The sequence below is a fragment of the Lampris incognitus genome, chromosome 2 (genome assembly GCF_029633865.1).
Source record: "Lampris incognitus isolate fLamInc1 chromosome 2, fLamInc1.hap2, whole genome shotgun sequence".
In the NCBI taxonomy this organism is placed as follows: domain Eukaryota; kingdom Metazoa; phylum Chordata; class Actinopteri; order Lampriformes; family Lampridae; genus Lampris; species Lampris incognitus.
This window is the reverse complement of record NC_079212.1, coordinates 116,763,321-116,784,075: the sequence shown is the minus strand read 5'-3', so window position 1 is coordinate 116,784,075 and position 20,755 is coordinate 116,763,321. Positions and strand designations below refer to the sequence as shown.

At 42.9% G+C, this 20,755-nt stretch overlaps 1 protein-coding gene across 2 annotated transcripts; it reads right to left on the bottom strand.

Annotated features, from left to right (window-relative positions):
- Window positions 1–444: 444 nt before the first annotated feature.
- On the bottom strand, window positions 445–20,485 carry trpc4apa (transient receptor potential cation channel, subfamily C, member 4 associated protein a). Of its 2 annotated transcripts, none has more exons than XM_056273064.1 (18): window positions 20,277–20,485; window positions 13,307–13,435; window positions 13,041–13,157; window positions 12,825–12,882; window positions 12,165–12,220; window positions 10,518–10,646; window positions 7,400–7,601; window positions 7,107–7,295; window positions 6,864–7,006; window positions 4,817–4,948; window positions 4,648–4,706; window positions 4,345–4,530; window positions 3,668–3,758; window positions 3,374–3,532; window positions 3,128–3,239; window positions 2,532–2,644; window positions 2,092–2,298; window positions 445–594 (listed from the first exon to the last, which is right to left on the bottom strand). In XM_056273064.1, the coding sequence occupies exons 1-18, from the start codon at window positions 20,460–20,462 to the stop codon at window positions 457–459; spliced, it is 2,406 nt and encodes an 801-aa protein (XP_056129039.1). In that variant the 5' UTR covers window positions 20,463–20,485; the 3' UTR covers window positions 445–456. The 2 variants fall into 2 exon arrangements, with proteins under 2 accessions (XP_056129039.1, XP_056129040.1); XM_056273065.1 differs by having other exon boundaries at window positions 3,374–3,514.
- Between the last annotated feature and the right edge of the window lie 270 nt (window positions 20,486–20,755).

The following is a 20,755-nucleotide window of genomic DNA, read 5'->3' as shown; positions in this document are numbered from 1 at the left end:
ACGCTCATATAAAAACCTCTATTTGAATATCTTTATCTTTATTTGAATATCAACTTAAGTAAACCACCAACATAGGTATGTATAATTTCTCAAGGTTCCTTACCTGTCTATGTTATACCATGTGTGTCTATGTGTGGGGGGAGATCTGATTGGACAAATAGTTTGTCACCTCATGTCCTCTGAGGCTATGGGAAAAAAATAACTAGGGCAAGAAGACAACAGCCAGACAGGTTAGGTCCCCTCCCGTCTTCAATGACAGCCTCCAGGTGAAGGTACATACAACAAACAGATAAGTCTTTACATCCAGCACATATCATTTCCTGGATGGCCAGGTGAGAGGGGGGTTACCCTGTCCAGGTTTGGCTCAGATGAGTCCTTGCCCACATAAAGCGTCTGCACTCCTGTCAGCCCCCCCTATCCCCATCAGTCCCTTTCCCAGTGCAATGAGGCTAGGGGTCAATCCTCCAGCAGGTCTCTGTCCAGGTCCAAGAAGGGCTCATCTATATAGCTGGCTATGGCACACAGAGAAGTCCTGTCTGAGCCCAGCAGCACTGACACTGTCTCCTTCCAGTAGCTAAAGGGGATGCAGGAACTCTAAGAGGTGAGAAGACAGGCAGAGATGGTTTAGTCCACAAAAAAAGAACAATAAACATCATTTCCCCTATTAAGACGTGGAACGCTCCATCAAGAAGAGCTTTTACTCTCAGTTAGAAGTCTTATTTACTTAATTTTCTTAAATTCATGAACAAGAACCATATGTCACAAATGAGTGAATAGACCCCCCATTACCCTCTAAAAATCAGCACTGACCTTTGAAAAACCCATTACTGGTCAATTTCTAATGTAAATCTGTGTACACAGAAGCGCAGAAGGCTTTCTGGGTGGCTGTTGCTCTTAAAGGTTTGTAGCGTTGCATTCGTGCAGATGAAACTGAAATGTCATCAGCTTATCAACCATGTCTAAAGGGCTATGCACATAACCAATGCTGACTGATTGAGAAGTATGACTATCCAGGGGTGGGCAATCTTATCCAGAAAGGGCCAGGGTGGGTGCAGGTTTTTGTTCCAACCAAGCAGTTACATACCTGATCCCACTAATCAAAAGTAGAGTCTTTGCTGAGGAACTTGATTAGCAGACACAGGTGTGTAACAGCTTGGTTGGAACAAAGACCTGCACCCACACCAGCCCTTTCTGGATAAGATTGCCCACCCCTGTCAAGAGTCACAACTGTGCATAAAAATTATAAGGCTGACAGGCCCAGTAGTATGTGAGATTAGCAGCGGACAGATACACAAACACGAACAGAAAAAAAACTGCGTTTTTCCTGCCATTATAAGACTTTTGCACAGTGTACAAGTTGACTGAACAGGAAATATGAAGAAAAAAAAGCTTTTAATATGCTGCGCTCAAACCCGATCCAAGTCAACCATAGATAGGACAGAGAGAGACGGACAGGGACAGACAGACAGACACAACCAAACGCATTATCCCTTATGAAAAGTGGATACATACTGAAGGTTTTACACCATTGTGTTCTTTTGTTTATTTTCTGTTTCCAGATGTATTTGGTTATTCTTAATACTCTTTAAAAAAAATGCTGCCTACTGGGGAACACACAAGTGTGAAGTTCAAGCATACAGGCAAACTCATAAAGCGCACATCGGTGTCAATACTGTCTGTGCTCACAGAAGCCATTGACGTGAAAAGTATAATTCGAGTTTAAGCAGGCTACAATAGACTAAACAACTCATGCATGTGACACAAACCCCTATCACACCTGACAATTCACAAACATCTGGAATGTAGCTGGATACCACTCAACAAAATCAGACTCGCACCTCCTACATGTGTCAAAATATACCTTCGCTATCCATCATCAGTACAGATAGACACACATCACTAGTGTTGGGTGATGTGTCAAAATTTTCCTACCGACTACAGTCAGCCCAACAATCGGCGATTGCTGATATCTTCTCTCAAGACTGTGTGTTGATGCCAAGTGAACAAGGGGTTGCAGTCAAACTTGGCTATTACTTGCTGATCCTCAACTGTACTACACTTGATCAAGGGAAGAGAATGAGGGCCACTTACGTTCTCTAGACAAGTGCTGTCTTTGTCCTTGTTGAGGTAGTGGCGCTGCCAGAAGCGCAGTAGGTTGTGGAAATTGTTGAGCAGGCAGCCGGGGTACTTCTCAGCATACTCTTTCTCTCGAAGGGCACTGAGGTAGAAGGGCAGCTTTGCCCTCCTTCTGGCCAGCATCAGGATTACCAGGCTGGTGTTGAGACAGCTCACATTCTCCTGAGGGGTGCACAGGAAAGCAAAGTCAGACTGAAAGCTGACAGTATGGAAAGATGATTTGTAAAGTGCTTAATATCACGATAAGACAGTGAAATGCAACATGAAATAAATTGTTACACCAAGTTCTTGACAGAATGCTTATCTGGATTCTGTCAAAGCTTCCTCATTCTAATATCACCAAGACCTGCATGAGTTGCAGTAAGTGTGGGAGAGAAGAGAAATTAAAACAAGACCTGTGTGAGTGTCTGTACGTTGATGATGTTGACAAGTCTAAAAAGGAAGGATAGCCTGTTTTCCACTCTGGCCATATAAGACAGCAGGCAGCACTCTGACAGCACCTCCATAACTAGAACAAACACAGGCACACAGGATGCCACGATTAATTAAAAAATTCTACAAAGAGTAAAAATTCTCACTTATCGTACTGGCCCAAATAAAATATCAAACATTACTACATCTAGCTTAAAAAAAAAATCCCAGACAAAACAGGAACTGGATGGAATATGCATTTTATAAGTCATCATTACACCCCATTATATCTTGGTCCCCCACAACAGTTTGTTCAAAAGAGAGACAAGCTATACAAAAAAAAAATTGTTGGGGGAAAAAAAAAAACAAAAACAAAAACATTTTTAAATCAATTTCTTATTAAGTTTTTCCAACAACCTGACAGGTACTGGTTGTTTAAACCTGTAATCATTCTCCTGCGACATCCATTCTCCAAAGGAAAATTAACTTTTTAAGTTCACTACATGGTGGCTAAAAAGCAGTCACAGGCAATTCTTATTAATTGCTATTAGCCATGAGGAGGCAAAGACTTTTTTTTAACCTTTGACATCTTCAGTTTGATTCTCAAAGCGGTCAAGGGAAAGGACGATGCAGCGCACCAACATGTTGGAATCCACCAGAGAACTGTTGATCTGTGTCATGAAGGTCTGAAACTTCAGATAAGAGACAAAACCATATGACCATTATGTGTGTTATGTGTTCAAGGCTGTCATTGCATGACTACCACATTAAATTTTGGTCAAACGGGATGTTAAAGGTTCTATGATATAGAAGCTAAGAGTGGTACCTTCTCCTCAGTGTTGACATATTTGTTGAATCTCTTGAAGGCATCTATGTTAAACTTCATGAGCTCTCCAAGCAGGTCAAAGTAGCTCTGTAGAACATCTCGGGATGTACAGCCACTGTCTATAATACAGAACAGGATGTGCTGTAGAAAGATAAGAGGCTGAACATGAATAACCATGTTGGGGGAAATTGATCCAAGTTAAGAGACAAGCAAGAAATTTAGGACCATTTAGGACAGTGTCTGCATGTTAAAAGGAGATCCGCTAAATAAAATCTTACTGTAGTGAGTTTTTACCTCTAGTAGTCCTCTCTTTAGGAGGAACATCTGGTCTGCATAGGAGGTGGCTCCTCTGAGGAAACTTTCCACAGCCCTTGCCTGCCAGAATCTATAGTGAAGAACAAACAAGTAGGAGACAAATCTAGACATAAGTACATTTTTAGGGCCCTTTCACACTTATGTTGTTTAGTTCAGACTTTCCAGAAAAGTCCGAACCAGATTGCCAGGTGTGAAACCTCTTGGACCAGGGTACAGGGATCAAAGACTCGGTCTTTGGTCCAAGCTCAGGAGGTAGTCTCGGTTCAGACCAAGGTTCATGAATGTCTAATGTGAAATCAAAGGTTTGGACTTTCGGATCAATCATAGGAAGTGATAAAACAAACACAAACAGTAACACCTAGCAACAGCGAGCGCGCCTGGCAACAACGAGTGCACCTGGCAACAACGAGCGCACCTGGCGGCAACAACGAGCCAAAAGTTCAAGTCAAGGTCCGCTGGTATGAAAGCAAAAGTCCTGAACCTAATGATTATAAAATAACAGATGTGAAAGCACCAGAACCAGACTCTGGTTCAGACCTTGGTTTGGACTTTCAAGTGTGAAAGGGACCTATTACAGAGACAAGGACTGCAACGAATCTCAGCTAATTCAGAAAAAAAAAAAACACAACAGTGTATTCCTTAGCTATAATGCAGACCTGAATGAGGAATCTGGAGGTTCCCTCTTCATGACAGTAAGGAGGCGTGTGAGGAGGCCTTTTTTGCCATCGCACACCAGGCTCCTGTCAGTGTTGACCAGGGCATCCACCTCAGGGATGTTGGCCTTCATGGAGATGGCACTCAATTCATTCAGCTCCTGGCAATTCAACAGCAAGTACTTGTTTCTGAAAGAGAGTGGACATTTTTTGAGGGAGAAAGGAAAATAAAAAAACACCCAGAAAAACAAAAAGCAATTGTGGCTCAGTGTCAAGGTGTAAGAGATTGGTTTAAGGTCTACTTACTCATGGTGGTCACTGAAACTCTGGAGTAATCGCAGAAACTGGATTTTGAAAGAGATTTCCTATGGAGAGGAAAGTTTGAGAGAGAAGACATGAAAAATCCTTATATTCAAACCGGTATCTTTGAGACAAGCCAGATTCAAGGAAAATCATGCATGCAATAACGTCATACTGGACTACAGTCGCAGTTCTCATTCTGGCCATGCACCACATGATTGGAAGCTGTGTACTTCCTCCAAATCAGCTTATCAAACAGGTTATTTAGCCCAGGGATAAGACGGAACTCAGCCAGCATCTTATGGACCTGTGAAGGAAGAAGAAGAAAAAATAATTACAAAACAAAAAACAAAAGTAAACCAGAGGAATGCATTCAGTACAGAATAGCTCTTTGCCAGGCATACGTTATTTACCCTTCTCTGGTGTTCGAAATTGGCAACAAACCATCCCTTTTTTCACGTACCGGGAGAAGGGGAATGCACGCACACATGGATAAAAATACTGTTTTTCCTGCCATTATAAGACTTTTACGCTGCGCCCAAGTCGACTGACAGGACATATGGGGAAAACAATGTTTTTTAATATGCAGCACTCAAGTTAAAAAACCTACCTAATAAAACCATTTTGCCTGTCAATCTGTGGATGCGCAGCCTCCTAGGCAGACCCTCGCACGAATGCGACCAATGTAAAAGCCCTTATTAAAAATTTTCAAATGTGTTTAACCATCACGGTTTCAGGATATAAAATGAATGAAGGCAAATGGATGCTCTGCTGATTGACTTTCATTCATTCTAAAGCAATAAAACCATAAGACTTCAAATGTGTTTAACTGTTGCAGTTTTCATGATAGAAAATGAACGAAGGCAAATGGCTGCTTTGCTGATTGACTTTCATTCATAAAACAGGTTAAAAAAACATAGCTCAGCCATGGGAAGTGTTTTATTGTAGCTACTGAGAAATGTCACATAAAAACAAATAACACAATAAATATCAAATACAAAAAGTGCATTAAAAACAAGAATTACAATTACTTCACAGACCTAAACATCTCAAGCACACCTGACACGGACAGTGAGTAAGACGGTCAAAAAGTCATTTTATGGAAGGTCTAAGTGTTCAGGCTGTTGAGGAACCTCACAGCCTGAGGAATGAATCTGTTGCATAGTCTGGTGGGGGCAGCACAGATGCTCTGGTACCTCCTGCCAGTGGATAGGAAGGTGAAGTGGATGTGGGAAGGGTTGGTGGGGTCCTTCACAATGCCACGAGCCTTCTGGGTGCACCGTGTGTCAAAGATGGCCTGGATGGATGGGAGAGCAGTTCCTATGATCTTTCCAGCTGTCTTCACTACCTGCTGTAGGGATCTGCGGTTGGAGGCCTTGCAGTTCCCATGCCAGACAGTGATACAGCTGGTCAGAATGCTCTCTATGGTGCCTCTGTAGAATGTAATGAGGATGGGTGGGGGGAGACTCGCCTTCTTCAGACGTCACAGGAAGTGAAGGTGCTGCTGGGCCTTCTTGGAAAGCGCAGTGACATGAGAGGACCAGGAGAGGTCCTCTGTGATGTGAACTCCCAGGAACTTAACACTGTTGACTCTCTCCACATCCATACCACTGATGGTCAGAGGGGTATGGTGGTTTATAGTAAAGTTTTAAAACATTGGAGAGTATGGTACTTGACGCATGGGCACCAAGGTGAATTATCTTTGGTTCATGCAGTGTTCCTCCAGTTCTCTTGTGCTGAGATCAGCAGTGAAAAATTCTCTGGCTTGCGAAATATGATCGACTTCTTGTTTACTTTCAAGACTCATACCTGAATACATGTTTTGGGTTTGACACTGTTGCTGACCAATCCGACTCAACCGTAGTTGTGATTTGCACATGCACACTGTTGACTTCGATCGGGCAGCAATGGAGAGCAGCATTGGTCAAGCGAGATAGAGAGTGAATGGAGAGAGGGAGTGGCGATAGCGAGAACAAACGTTCTCGAACGTTTTGAATCACGGCAACCACGAGAGGTTCTTCACACACAACTGTGCACAAAAGATTTTAGGCTGATACATCCAGCAAGATTAGCCACAGACACACACATGCACGCACACACGCACGCACACATGTACACACACACACCCAGGGGGATAAGGGCTCCACTCTACTTGCATGCCACATTTGAGCATAAAACACAGCCAAGGAAGGGAACTGTGCCCATTATTCTGACAAATTTACCTGATTCCTCTGTCGACCCATGAGAAGTACACACAGCACATAGAGCACCTCTACTTTGTACATGATCTCATGGACAATTTTCATGGACTGGGGCAGGCGGTGTCTGAGAGGACTGGTGGCTAGAGAACTCTCATCTGATGACTCTGGAAAAGAAAAGTACAAGTCCCAATCAACCAAAACTGATCCAGTTAAGAAGAGTCAGAGTGAGTAATTTATTTTTCCCCTCGAGACCTCCCATCTCACCAGTGCTACTTTGTTCAGCCTCTTCAGTAGCCATCTGCATAAGGGCATCTAGCACCAGAGCACTGTCCAACCATGTGTACCAGTCCTCCAGCTCTTGCAGAAAGTTAGATGTCCCTGTGGCCTCAGACACCTTTCTAGTGGCCAGTTTACATAGTCGCTCAATGAAGCCTGGGATGTTCAGCAGGGTTACTAGTGGAAACATGAAAGGGTTTAATGTCATCTAAACATCCATTCTTTCGCAAGGACTCAATACTTATGTACCTTTTGGCCGACACGGTCCAAATAAAACATACCCTGGTTCACCTCTGCCCTTGAGGGGCTGGCATTGCGTTTCTGTTGGGCATTTTTGGCCAGGAGGGTATGCTTGTCATCATTCCCAACATCAGGCTCTGAAATAGTGACTGACAGGATGCGACAGAAATTGGCCAGCTGCTGCTGGTCAAAGCTCTGGACCAGGCCTGACAGATTTGGGATGCCCTCTAGCTGAATCATCTCCTGAAAGAGGTCAACACATGGATTAGTACCAAAGCAACAAAGAGGGAGATGCCATGTTTGGGCCTTCATCAGGTCCTGGGGTTGGTCTACATGAACTTGGTCACCTACTAAAACACGATGGTTGTTCATTTATTCGAAGGGCTAATCTTCTTAATGGCATATACTTACTTTTTTGTGAATAAAATGACAAATAATTGGCCAGCACGAAATGCAGACCCGTTCAATGCACTCACTGAATAACCTTTACCAACAGCTTCCCAGGTTTCCCCTGTGCAACCCCCCCACCAACATTTTCATTTTGATTTACCTTGTACACTGCTTCCACGTTATGGGGCAGCAGTTCCTAAAGGTATTCACTGATCTTGATGAGATTTTATCTTCAAATGACATTACAAATCAACATGACAGTGTAGATCAACGTCATAAATAACGAACCATGGATTAAGTTATTGTGAAATGGGATCTTACTATGCAACTGTCATGGAAAATCTTCAACAGTCCCAGAAAGTTGAATTAGTTCATCTGGACAACATTTAGCGGGAGAAACAATTCATCACTCATTTAAAACTAAAATGATCAAGCCAGTCATTTTGGATTTTCAAAGTTTAATAAGTTTGTGGGGTGAGAAAAAAAAAAGATACAGACTTGCCACTCACTGAATGGTCCTAAAATTGCATATATTTGCATTAAAATTAGTTTTATATCAATTGCACAAAAAAAAGAAGCTATGATAAGATCTACCTAACCTAAAATGACTATGTAATTTGCTTGTGATTGTGTGTGTCATGTCACTATTTATGACGTGTGTTGGTCGCATCATGTCCTTCGCGAAGTTCATTGCTCTGTCCTAGGAACAAACTAGCATTCTCCAGTGCAGAGTAATAGTCTAAACTTGATTTTTCATTATTGCCAACATGTCTGGTTACAGACGCCGTTTCAGACGCACCATGACTACCACCGATGCATTGCAGTATTTACAGGCGTTGGACAGCAGCGATTTTAAATTGTTTGAAAAATAGCATTAAAGTTGTTAAAATGTTAATTTTGGTGTCATCTCATCTCATTATCAGCTGCTTCTCCAGGGTCGGGTCGCGGTGGCAGCAAGCTAAGTAGGGCACTCCAGACATCCCTCTCCCCAGCAACGTCCTCCAGCTCCTCCTGGGGGATCCCAACGCATTCCCAGGTCAGACTGGACATGTAGTCCCTCCAGCGAGTTCTGGGTGTACCGCGGGGTTTCCTCCCAGTTGGACGTGCCCGGAAAACCTCCCAAGGAAGGCGCTCAGGAGGCATCCTAATCAGATGACCAAACTACCTCAACTGGCTCCTTTTGGCACGAAGGAGCAGCGGCTCTATTCCAAGCTCCCTCTGGATGCCCGAGCTCCTCACCCAAAGGCTGAGCCCAAACACCCTACAGATGTAGGGCGATTTTGAAAATTTCTGATTTTGGTGTCAGTCGTTTCTTAAAGATACTAACATATGCAATGCATTAATATCTCAATTGGGTATTTATCTTGACAGAACATAAAATGTAAAAGCCGTCATTCTAGTAGTTTTTAAGTTCCGGTCATTGTTTAGGACTGTTTCAATATTTATTTTCAGTTCTTTTTTTAAATTTTACAAGCCTTGTTACATTTGTTAGATTAGCAATATGTGTTTTCCGTTTTGTTTTTCAGGCAACATTTTCACTTTTTCCAATTTAGCTATTCAAGTTCAACCATGTCTCTCTTAAGTTTAATTTTTTTTTAAAATAGTATAGTTGTTAAAATGTTAATTTTGGTTTCAGTCCTTTCCTAACAGACATACTAACATATGCAATGCATTGATATCTCAATTGGGTATTTATCTTGACAGAATATAGTTTAAAAACCGACGGTCATTGGGATTGCCCATGGTCGTTTTAGGTAATGAGTGAAATCCCGGTTGTTCTAGTGAAGTGACTTCGTCTGTCTCAGCTGACTGACTGCAGGTATGCCCAACCTTATAAACAGCACAGCTGCATAACAACTGAAACCAGCAGTTGCCACAACCAAAACCAGCAATCTGTTTCATATGCAAATTGCCGTGACCATTAATTAGAGTTACAATGGCCACGTGAACTATTCACAGAGGATTGGGGAATTGATGCAATCACAGCATTGTAAGGTGGTGAGCCAGCCCCCCCCTCGGTTCCTGGCCCCTCAGCCACTGGCCTGTGTCAGTGCACATGGTGCACATCCTATATACAGAGGAACGCTGGTTTGAACAGGGAGTCAAAGAGGCCATCGATGTGAAGAGGGAATGACCATCCCTGAACAGGGGGGAGGGGGGCTAAGAGTACATCGGTCGCCATTTTACAATGCTGTGACTGCAACTCTTCCCCAATCCTCTGTGAATAGTACACATTCTCATTGTAACTAGTTAATGGTCACAGCAATTTGCATATGAAACCGATCGTTGTTTTCGGTCGTTATGCCACTGTATTGGTTATATGGGTGGGGATACTTACAGTCAGTTGAGACTGAAGAGGTCACTTAGCTGAGTGATTAAACGTTTCTCTCAATAAACTTTTGTGTCCAGATGAACTGATTCAACTTTCTGTGATCACACTAGACGCGTACTGTTCCCGAGCCCACCTCTTCATGCGAGCCAGGGCACGGTACACAGTAATCACACTAGTCAAACAAACTGGACTTTGTGGGTCAAATATACTCAGGCACAGTACGGATCACCTAGTGTGAGGACACCCATAGTCTCATTGTAGCCTTAGTTATACTCAAACAGGAGATTGCATATTTTAAGGGGAACTGAAACAATGGTGATGCCTAGTTTACACGATGGACAATATTTACAATTGAGTAATTTCATTCTTACTTACTCCATAATCAACGCACCATCAACTAGTTTTTGTTGAATATTTAATCAAAGTACTGCTCTGACCTTTTTGACTCCCAAAATATCCTCAATAAGGGTTGCTGTCTGTAGGAAGGTCTTCTTGTTTGTCATCAGGGTAAAGAGAAAAAGTACAAAGTCCTCCCTTGCTGCCAGACTCTTTGTGACTCCTTCCGTCTGAAAACAGAAGAGTTTCATATTAATTCAACTGTTACAAGGAAATAGATTTTCGCTCACTCTCTGTGTGAGGAATCCACACAATTACACAGTAATCTCTGCAAAGAGGCGGACAATGTTGTGGTGTCTGGATGCATACTCAATAATACAGGTAAGAAAATCATATAAGGTTGAATCAGTTCATCTGGATACGTTTATTGACAGATGTTTCATCACTCAACTAAGTGACATCTTCAGTCTAAACTGACTGCAGGTATCCCCACCCCTTACAAACAATACGGTACACTATAGTGCCTAATGACTGAAACCAACGACCAGTTTCATATGCAAATACAGGTGTGACCATTGATCATGTGTACTATTGACAGAGGATTAGGGGTTGTTGCAATCACAGCATTGTAAAATGGCAAAAGATGTATAACGACCGAAACCAATGACCAGTTTCATGATCAAACTAGAGTTTCGATGGCAACGTGTACTATTCACAGATGGTTGGGAAATAGTACGAAACTCTAGTTAATAGGCACAACCATATTTGATCACGAAACTGGTCATTGGTTTCGGTCGTTATACATCTGTTGCCATCTTACAATGCTGTGATTACAACAATCCCTAATCTTCTGTGAATAGTACACACGATCAACGGTCACACCCATATTTGCATAAGATGGCAACAGATAACGACCGAATCCAAAGACCCGTTTCATTAACTAGGGTTTCAATTGAAACTCTAGTTAATGGGCACACCCATATTTGATCATGAAACTGGTTGTTGATTTCGGTCGTTACACATCTGTTGCAGTAATTTTTTGGATTTTTCCCTCTTCTTCCTCCCCAATTATACCTACCCCACTCTTCCGAGCTGTCCCTGTCGCTGCTCTGCCCCCTCTGCCAATCCAGGGCGGGCTGCAGACTACCACATGCCTCCTCCGATACATGCAGAGTTGCCAGCTGCTTCTTTTCACCTGACAGTGAAGAGTTTTGCCAGGGGGACATAGTGCGTGGAAGGATCACGCTACCCCCCCCCCCCCCCCCCCGAATGACCAGAGAAGGCACTAGTGCTGCGACCAGGACAAATACCCACATCCGGCTTCCCACCCGTAGACACGGCCAACTGTGTCTGTAGGGACAACCGACCAAGCCGGAGGTAACACAGGGATTTGAACTGGCGATCCACGTATTGGTAGGCAATGGAATAGACTGCTATGCTACCCGGACGGCCCATTGTCATTTTACAATGCTGTAATTGCAACAATCCCTAATCCTCTGTGAATAGTATACATACATGATCATTGGTCACACCCATATTTGCATATGAAACTGGTCATTGGTTTCAGTCGTTAGTTGTATTGTACTATATTGTTCATAAGGGTTGGGGATGCCTGCAGTCAGTTTAGATTGAAGATGTAATTTAGTTGAGCGATGAAACCTATCTGTCAATAAATGTATCCAAATGAACTGATTCAACCTTCTTTGACAATTTTGTGGTGTATTCAAATGGTATAATTAGATGCTTACACATATACAGCAGTTGTAGAGAACACTAAGGCAGTCCTTGACCAAGTCATCATTCACTGTGAAGGCAAACACACAAACAATTTTTAAAATGCCATAAATCATCAAAAAAGTATTAAATACATATTCAACACTGCACATAAAAATATATCGACATTCTACCCGTTAAAAACTTCTCTTGACACATCCAAAAGAGTTGAATCAAGTGCAACTGGACTTGGTATATATCCGTGAAGACGTTTCGCCTCTCATCCAAGAGGCTTCCTCAGTTTGTGCCTTTCTTACTAGACCAAGCTTGGTCTAGTATAGCTTACCCTGATACCAAGTCCAGCTTGGTCTAGTATAGCTTACTCTGATACCAAGTTCAGCTGCACTTGATTCAACTCCTTTGGAAAACCATGACCTGGATGAATGAGAACATTCAGACATGTTCTCTTGACACAAAATAATGTCGACCAAACTCAATCATGCACCATGGAGTCATGTGTATATAGGCTTTCCTTCCAACCCAATATTACACCAGCTGATTTCATTAATGAATCCTCCTGTCTGGTTGAAGTGTTAGTGGTGTGGGGTTGGAGAGAAAGCTGTATACACATGGCTCTCCATTTTAGATGGGTGAGTATCACCCGTCTAGGTCTATGTGATGTTGAAACTACTCACTTTTGGGTTTTTTCTTCTGCATAGTGAGAGTGGGTCTCATCAAGATCTCCACAAGCAGCTTCAAGAAAAATAAAAAAATACATATTTTTTAGTAATTTTTTTATATCTTACAATGAATTTGACAAGCAAAAACCATTGGCTCAGCTGTGGAAACATGATTTTGTTTCACTCAGCCAACTAACACTGCAACATTATGCACATGGTATATTAACTTACATCTACTCCACCAAAGAGATCAAAGGTGTATGTGTTGGGGAAGGTAGATTCCTGAGCTGTCTTCCTGTCCTCTGTGACAAAAGACATGGCCTCCATGGAGAGCTGGGATGACAACACCTGATAACCACAACAATGTACTTGTCATTTACTATCGTTCAATCCCCTTTTTGGCTACTACAGTAGATCATTAGATGGCGAGTGGGCTAAAGCCAATACTAGTAAGACCCGACTGATGAACAAGGTAGTCTGAGCATTGTAGCAGTTACCTTCAGTAAGCTGTGAGTATTTGAGAGGTCACTATTGGGATGGCTGCTTTCATAGAGCTTCTGCAGCAGAGTGGGGATGCCATGCCACTTAGCCCTTTTGTCCCTCTCTTGGAGCAGACTCCCTGGGAGCTACAACACACAAGCACAGGCAAAATGAAAGGTGAAATTAAAATGGTTTCTGATCAACTTTCATTCATTTCTTTTACTTGTTTATGGCCCAAGTAGATTTAATGGGCCTTATTTTTGCTCATGTCGGTTGTTTTGAGGTTAGTCTCACTCCTATTACTTTGCAGACCAACACATTACATTACAGTCATTTAGCCGACGCTTTTATCCAAAGCGACTTACAATAAGTGCATTTAATGCAGGAAATCAGGAGAACTACTAGTCATCAGAGGTCATAAGTGCATCTAAACAAGCATCTAAGAGCAAAACCAGTGCTAAAGTAAAAGCGCAAGAAGAGATTTTTTTAAATTTTTTAAATGAGTGAATAAAATAAGTGCTAAGAACAAGTAACAGGGTAGCAGTTCTTGAAGAGGTGAGTTTTCAACCTGCGCAAAAAGATGGGCAGCGACTCCGCTGTCCTGACATCAGTGGGGAGTTCATTCCACCACTGTGGGGCTAGCACAGAAAAGAGCCGTGACCGCGTCGATCGGCAGCAGGGGCCTCTGAGCGACGGGGCAACCAGGCGTCCTGAGGCAGCACAGCGAAGTGGTCGGGCGGGGGTGTAGGGCTTGACCATGGCCTGGAGATAGGAAGGAGCTGTTCCTGTCACTGCCTTGTAGGCTAGCACCAGAGTCTTAAACTGGATGCGAGCAGCTACTGAGAGCCAGTGTAGGGACATGAGAAGGGGAGTTGTGTGGGAGAACTTTGGGCGGTTGAACACCAGACGAGCTGCAGCTTTCTGAACAAACTCCAGAGGTCTGATGGCCAACGCCGGGGCACCAGCAAGAAGGGAGTTGCCGTAGTCCAGCTGGGAGTTGACCAGAGCCTGAATGAGCACCTGTGCCATCTCATCGGTGAGGAATGAGCGAATCCTCCTGATGTTATAGAGGAGAAATCTGCAGGAGCAAGCAACCGATGCAACGTTTGCAGCAAATGAAAGTTGGTTGTCCAGGATCACACCCAGATTCCTCGCAGTCCGAGTTGGCGTCACCACGGTGTTGTCAATGGTGATGGCCAGGTCTTGGTGCGGGCAACCTTTCCCCAGGAGGAACATCAGCTCTGTCTTGTCCAGACTGAGCTTCAGGTGGTGTGTCACCATCCACTCCGAGATGTCAGTCAAGCATGCAGCAATGCGTATCTCTACTTGTGTGTCAGAGGGAGGAAAGGACAAGATCAGCTGGGTGTCATCGGCATAACAATAGTAAGGGAAGTCATGCGAGCGAATAACAGAACCCAGGGATGTCGTGTACAGGCAGAAAAGGAGAGGACTCAGAACCGAACCCTGTGGAATGGTTGTAGTCAGTCTGCGACACAGATCCCCTCCATGTCACCTGGTAGGAGTGACCCGTCAGGTAGGATGCAAACATTGAGAGTGCAGAGCCTGTGACACCCAGCCCCTCAAGGGTAGAGAGGAGGATCTGGTGGTTCACTGTGTCGAACACAGCTGACAGGTCCAGGAGTATCATGACAGAGGAGAGAGTTTGCTTTCACAGAGTGCAGCATCCTGCCAGGAGGAAGGTGTTGATGAGGAGGGTTAGAAAGGGAAGGAGTTCAGGTGCTATAGACTGAAGAACAGAGGGGGGGCAATGTCAAGGGAGAATGTGGTGGGGTGACTGTATGTTATGAGGTTGAGGACCTCGTCGGGGGAGAGGGGAGCGAGGTGGGATAGGGTGGGACGTGGAGAGGTGAGGGAGGGTGCAGAGGGTGGGATAGTGCAAGCAGCACTAACTGGGTGGTGAGAAAAGGAGGATCTGATGTCGTTTGCTTTCTTGTCAAAGAAGTTAGTGAAGTCATCAGGGAGAAGGGAGGAAGTAGGAGGAGGAGGTGGGGGTTGAAGAAGTGTAGAGCAGGTTTCAAAGAGTTTCTTAGGATTAGAGGCAGAGGACAGGATTTTAGAGCGATAGAAGGCAGCCTTAGCAGCAGAAAGGGAGGAGGAGAAAGTGGAAAGAAGACATTGGAAGTTGAAAAGGTCCTCTGGGAGTTTGTCTTTTCTCCATTTGCACTCTACCACTCTTAGGCTCTGTCTGTCAGTACATACTGAGTCAGACAGCCAAGGGGCAGGTGGTGTTGGGCGTGCAGGCCTGGAGGTGAGGGGACAGAGATTGTCCAGAGAAGAGGAGAGGGTAGAAAGAAGAAGCTCAGTAGCAGTGTCCGGGGGTAGGAGAGAGAAAGATTCAGGTGTAGGAAGGATAAAGTTAACAGAGGAAGAAGGATCAGTAGCGGAGAGAGAACAGAGGTGTCTACGGGTGGATGCCATGTGGGTAGGGGGAGGGGCTGAGGGGGGTGAAGAGAGGGAGAGAGAGTAGGACATGAAATAGTGGTCAGAGCTGGAGGGGAGTAACAGAGAGATTGGAAATAGGACAGTGTCTAGTAAAGATAAGATCCAGTTGGTTGCCGGCCTTGTGGGTAGGAGGAGAGGGTGAGAGGTGAAGGTCAAAAGAGGAGAGGAAAGAAAAAAGAGGATCTAGCTTGTCAGTGTGGATGTTGAAGTCACCGAGAAGGATAAGTGCAGAGTCATCAACAGAGAAGTGCGAGACAAGTGTGTCAAGCTCCTCCAGAAACTCACCAAGGGGGCCTGGTGGGTGGGACACGACCACAACGGTGAGTTTAACTGGATAAGAGACAGTAACAGCATGAAATTCAAAAGAGGGCGGAGAAAATTGTGGAATGGAAACAAGAGAGTATTTCCATTTCAGGGAGATTAGCAGGCCAGCACCACCACCCCGCCTCCCAGCTCTGGGAGTGTGAGAAAAAGAGTACACATCAGACAGAGCTGCGGTAGTGTTTTCTGGCATGATCCAGGTCTCAGTTAGAGCAAGAAAGTTGAGGGAGAGCAAGGATGCGTAGCCTGAGATAAACTCAGCTTTCAGCACCGCAGACTGGCAATTCCAGAGCCCTCCCGTCACCACCTGCTCAACGTGAGTGGAGAGTGGGATAGATGAGATTGGTAGGGTCACAGCACCTAGGAGTGACCCAACGTCTATGCCAGCCCCGGGAAGAGGAAAGGACAGGGATGCGAAGAAAAAACATAGTCTATACTAGGTACACAACAGTAAACTTTACCATCCAACCACCAGCAAGGAAAACACCACAACATCTGGGTCTGCACATCATGTGAATCTCATAGATCTTTATTTGAATTCAAAACCACTGCAAAATATATCTTCTTTCATCCACCTTCACAGATATTGTGCGCAAGTTCCCCTGAACTCAGGTATCACAACCAACATAGTCTATCCACAGAGCAAAACTCATGACAAGGACCTACATAATATCCAAAATGCTGAGCATTTCGTTTTATGGAAATGATAAGATAAACAAAGACTTTTCTTCTCGACACACCCATTTAAATTGCGAAATCAAACTTTTTGATGGCGTAAGGTTTGGTCTGTGTCACGCTTAACAAGAAGTGGAGACAAAGTAAGTCGGAGTTACTTGAGGACAGACATCTTCCACCAGTGTGCAAAACAAGCACTTAAAAACACAATGGAAAACCGGAACCAAGATTTATTGTTCTATTTACGAACTCCATTTTAAAAAAAGGACTGTAAAGGATAATGTCAGAGGTTTTACACATAATTAACATGGGTACACAGTGTCACTGATGGGAAGCACCAATCTTACATAGCAGCCCTGGTGCTGTGCATGTGCTAAGGTCCCCTTGTGGAGAATTTTCAGCCTGCTAAACATGAGTGAGTTTCATATTAGGTTTTCATATTAGGTGCTATTGCTTCGTACCGTGCCCGAGTGTGACTTACTTGAAGTAAGCCTTATTTCATACTGAGAATGCAATATACTTCATATTGAGAATGCAATATCAACAACTAGGTAGTTTTGGCTACATTCATATCAAAAGTATAGTGTTCCCTCAGAATAATGCATCTATCCATTATCTAAACCGCTTATCCTTACTCAGGGTAGCGGGGATGCTGGAGCCTATCCCAGCAGTCATTGGGCGACAAGCAGGGAGACACCCTGGACAGGCCGCCAGGTCATCACATGGCAATATCAACAGGCAATATCAACAACTAGGTAGTTTTGGCTACATCAATATCAAAAGTATAGTATTCCCTCAGAATAATGGTGGTACGTTATTGATATATTCATATTTCTGTGACTAGCTGAAGCAATCTACACAAAAGTTTAAAGTTTAATACCATTTGTGCAAACTGTACTGTCTTTAGTGTGGATACCTCTCAAGGTTACTATCTATTAGACTTGCTGTGTTGTGAACACAACATGAAATAGCAGCCTGCAACAGGCGCACATTCTCTAAGGTAGCTTTTAGTGTTGTAGCAATTGCTGCTAATGAAATATCCAGAAAGCCTTTCCACACACATACATGCACACAAAAACTTTGATCAATGTTTTATGGATCTGGGACTTTAGAGAAAAGTATTAGACTAGGCATAACTAAACACATTGTTATAGACACCTGAACTTTTGTATAAAATCAACCACATCAATACATAATTTTAGTTAAGTTATTGTAGGCTAAAGGCTATTGAGTGTAACAAAGAACCATTTGTAAGCTACTGCCATGTCCGTGCTTATTTCAATTTAAAATGTACATAATACTGACAGCATCAGCAGCATTTAACCACAGTACACGTCTGCCTACTGGATAGTAAACTAGCTAAAATGTCCATGAATCCCAATTGACACCAATTTGAAAAGTCCCCACAGACTCCCATTACCTTATGTGATTGTAGTGTGATAGAAGAGGTGGATGTCTGGGAATCATTTAGGTGGAAAGTGAATACACAAAACAATAACATTTTGAATTGCTTAGAACATAGTTGCTACAAAGTTTGCACAGTGGTCGGTTGCACAAAACCTCTTCAGTTTTTCTGCTAAAAAGATTTTTTTTAAAAATGTTTTCACAATTTTAGGAAATCACCCAAGATAATTACAAATACAATTTATTGATTAGGGAAAACCATTAAGTAGTAGGGTTGTTACAGATTAGTTCCAGCACTGATTAATATATTACTTATTCTTCAATCTATAAAATATCGAAAATAATGACTGATGCAAACTGTAAATTCCCATAGCCCAAAGTGGTGTCTTACAACCGTTTACTTGGTCCGACCAGAAGCCAAAACCCCCTAAGGTATTCATTTTAATAAGACAAATCAGAGACAGGCAAACAAATCTTGGAATCTGGGGCTGTAAACAGCAAATGTTTGGCATTTATGCTTGATAAATATATAAAACTATTAATACATTGCCAAAAATAAAAATCGATAAATGTTGTCAGCTGACTAATTGATTAATCGTTTCAGTGCTTCAATTAATACCGAGTGCGGTGTAAACATTTTAAATTGCTTTGTTGACTGAACTGAAGACCGTTTTATTGGATTAATCTGGACATAACAACTACGCTAGCTAGTTAATTATTTAAGTTTTTTTGTCTTTATGTATGCCGAACAATCCATGTAAGGAAATCACAGAAATTTGAATCAGTTCATCTGGACACAACATTTATTGAGAAACATTTTATCACTCATCTAAGCGACTTCAGTCTCATCTGACTGCAGGTATCCCAACCCTTATAAACAATCGGAATCAGAATCATGTTTATTGGCCATGAAGGTTTGCACATACATGGGAATTTTTATCTCCGATTTCATGCCACTCTCAGTGTACTTAACATAGAATAACAACACTGCAACACAACAAACAATACACAATGCAGAGGCATAACGACCGAAAACAACAATCTTTATTTGCATATGAAACGGATTGTTGTTTTGGGTCTTGATGCCTCTGTATTGTTAATAAGGGTGGGGGTACATGCAGTCAGTTCAGCCTGAAGAAGTCACTTAGATGAGTGATGAAACGTTTCTCTCAATAAACGTTGTGTCCAGATGAACTGATTCAACTTACTGTGACTCAAGTTTTTTTTAACTACATAGACATTTTATAAATACAATGTTAATTAATTAATGACATAAAAGAAGGAAATATTGTAAGGAAATCTTTAATGCATTCTTAACGAAAATTATATGTTTAGTGCTACCGGCCACAGGTGCAGCAACGCGTAAAATGGAAGAATGACTCGTTAGTCAATCATCAACTTTGGTCTTAAGTTAGAAAATATGGTCAACGCAAATATATACTAATAAATGCCAACTACACAGCCAATTATAAATATATATTTTAGTGTTAAACTAACTTCAACAAACCACTCAGTGTTATGTCTCCTTTTATGGCCAAAGTGGTTATTGTGTCGTTACGTAATCACCTGAGCTGTTCAACGTTAGCTGGCTTAGCTAGCTAACCCGGCTAGCTGACGTTACCCCACTTGCTAATATTAGCAACCTTATTGACATTGGCAAGATGACTGTATATGTCGAAATGTGCGTAAGGCTCCCTAATTACAACGAAGCTTAAAGAAACCAAACGATTACAGTACAGACTGCCCCTCCCAAAAGCAAAATTAACGTTTCGATAGCATCGACATGGGGTTAGCTCATTAGCTATGCTAACAGAAAGCTAACAACAAAAGACCACTTTCAGCACAGCTAGTTAGCCGTCTACTCTTGTAGCGATGTCAGCGACATCACGCAATTAACCAGGATTTATTTGCGTGTGGTTTTTTTTTCTTTAATTATTTATAGCCCGTCAATGACACAAACGAGCTACGACAAAACAACACAAGCACCAAGCGTTAACTCCTACAACGGTCCCAGCAGAGACGTCTTCGTTTACAGGCAGCGGTAGGAACGCAAGTCCCTGGTCTGTATCGAGTTCAACTTTTGGATGGCGTTAAATGGCCAAATCATATACTCTTATTTGTTACCTGCGTCCCTCGGCTCAAACCATGGCCTGTAATTCGACCTGCGTTGATTTTTGTCACGATGTTGCCGTTGCAATTTCTTCGTTTTCCTCCGGTCCAAGGGAATTCGGACCCTAGATGCGTCGCCATTATTTCTTCTTCCTGAACTGAACTGTTCCAGGCAGGAAGTCCACAGCTTTGATGAATCATTCGAGGCAATTAAGCGGCATCTACTGGTAGCATCCGATGAGGACGATCAATATGGCGGCATGCCTAGTCGTACTTTGAGGCGTTGCCAAAAGATGTGAATAAAATATCTTTGAAGAAACAAATGGACCTTTCCCGCTAAATAACGTAAACTTAGGTTTATGCCTTTAGACTTGCATTTAGAACGGCGAGAAGAGGAGCTAACGTTGACTAGTTTTAAGCTAGTGCCAATGATGGAAAATTTTAAGCTAGTGCCAACGAAAATTCAGATGAGAAGTCCCTCAGTTTGGGAGCTA

Coding starts and splice junctions, on each gene's coding strand:
- trpc4apa (XM_056273064.1), bottom strand. CDS start 20,462: ATGATTCATCAAAGCTGTGGACTTCCTGCCTGGAACAGTTCAGTTCAG. Junction 4,531..4,647: donor AGTTTCAGTGACCACCATGA/GTAAGTAGACCT, acceptor ACTCTCTTTCAG/AAACAAGTACTTGCTGTTGA. Junction 3,240..3,373: donor ATGTCAACACTGAGGAGAAG/GTACCACTCTTA, acceptor TCTTATCTGAAG/TTTCAGACCTTCATGACACA.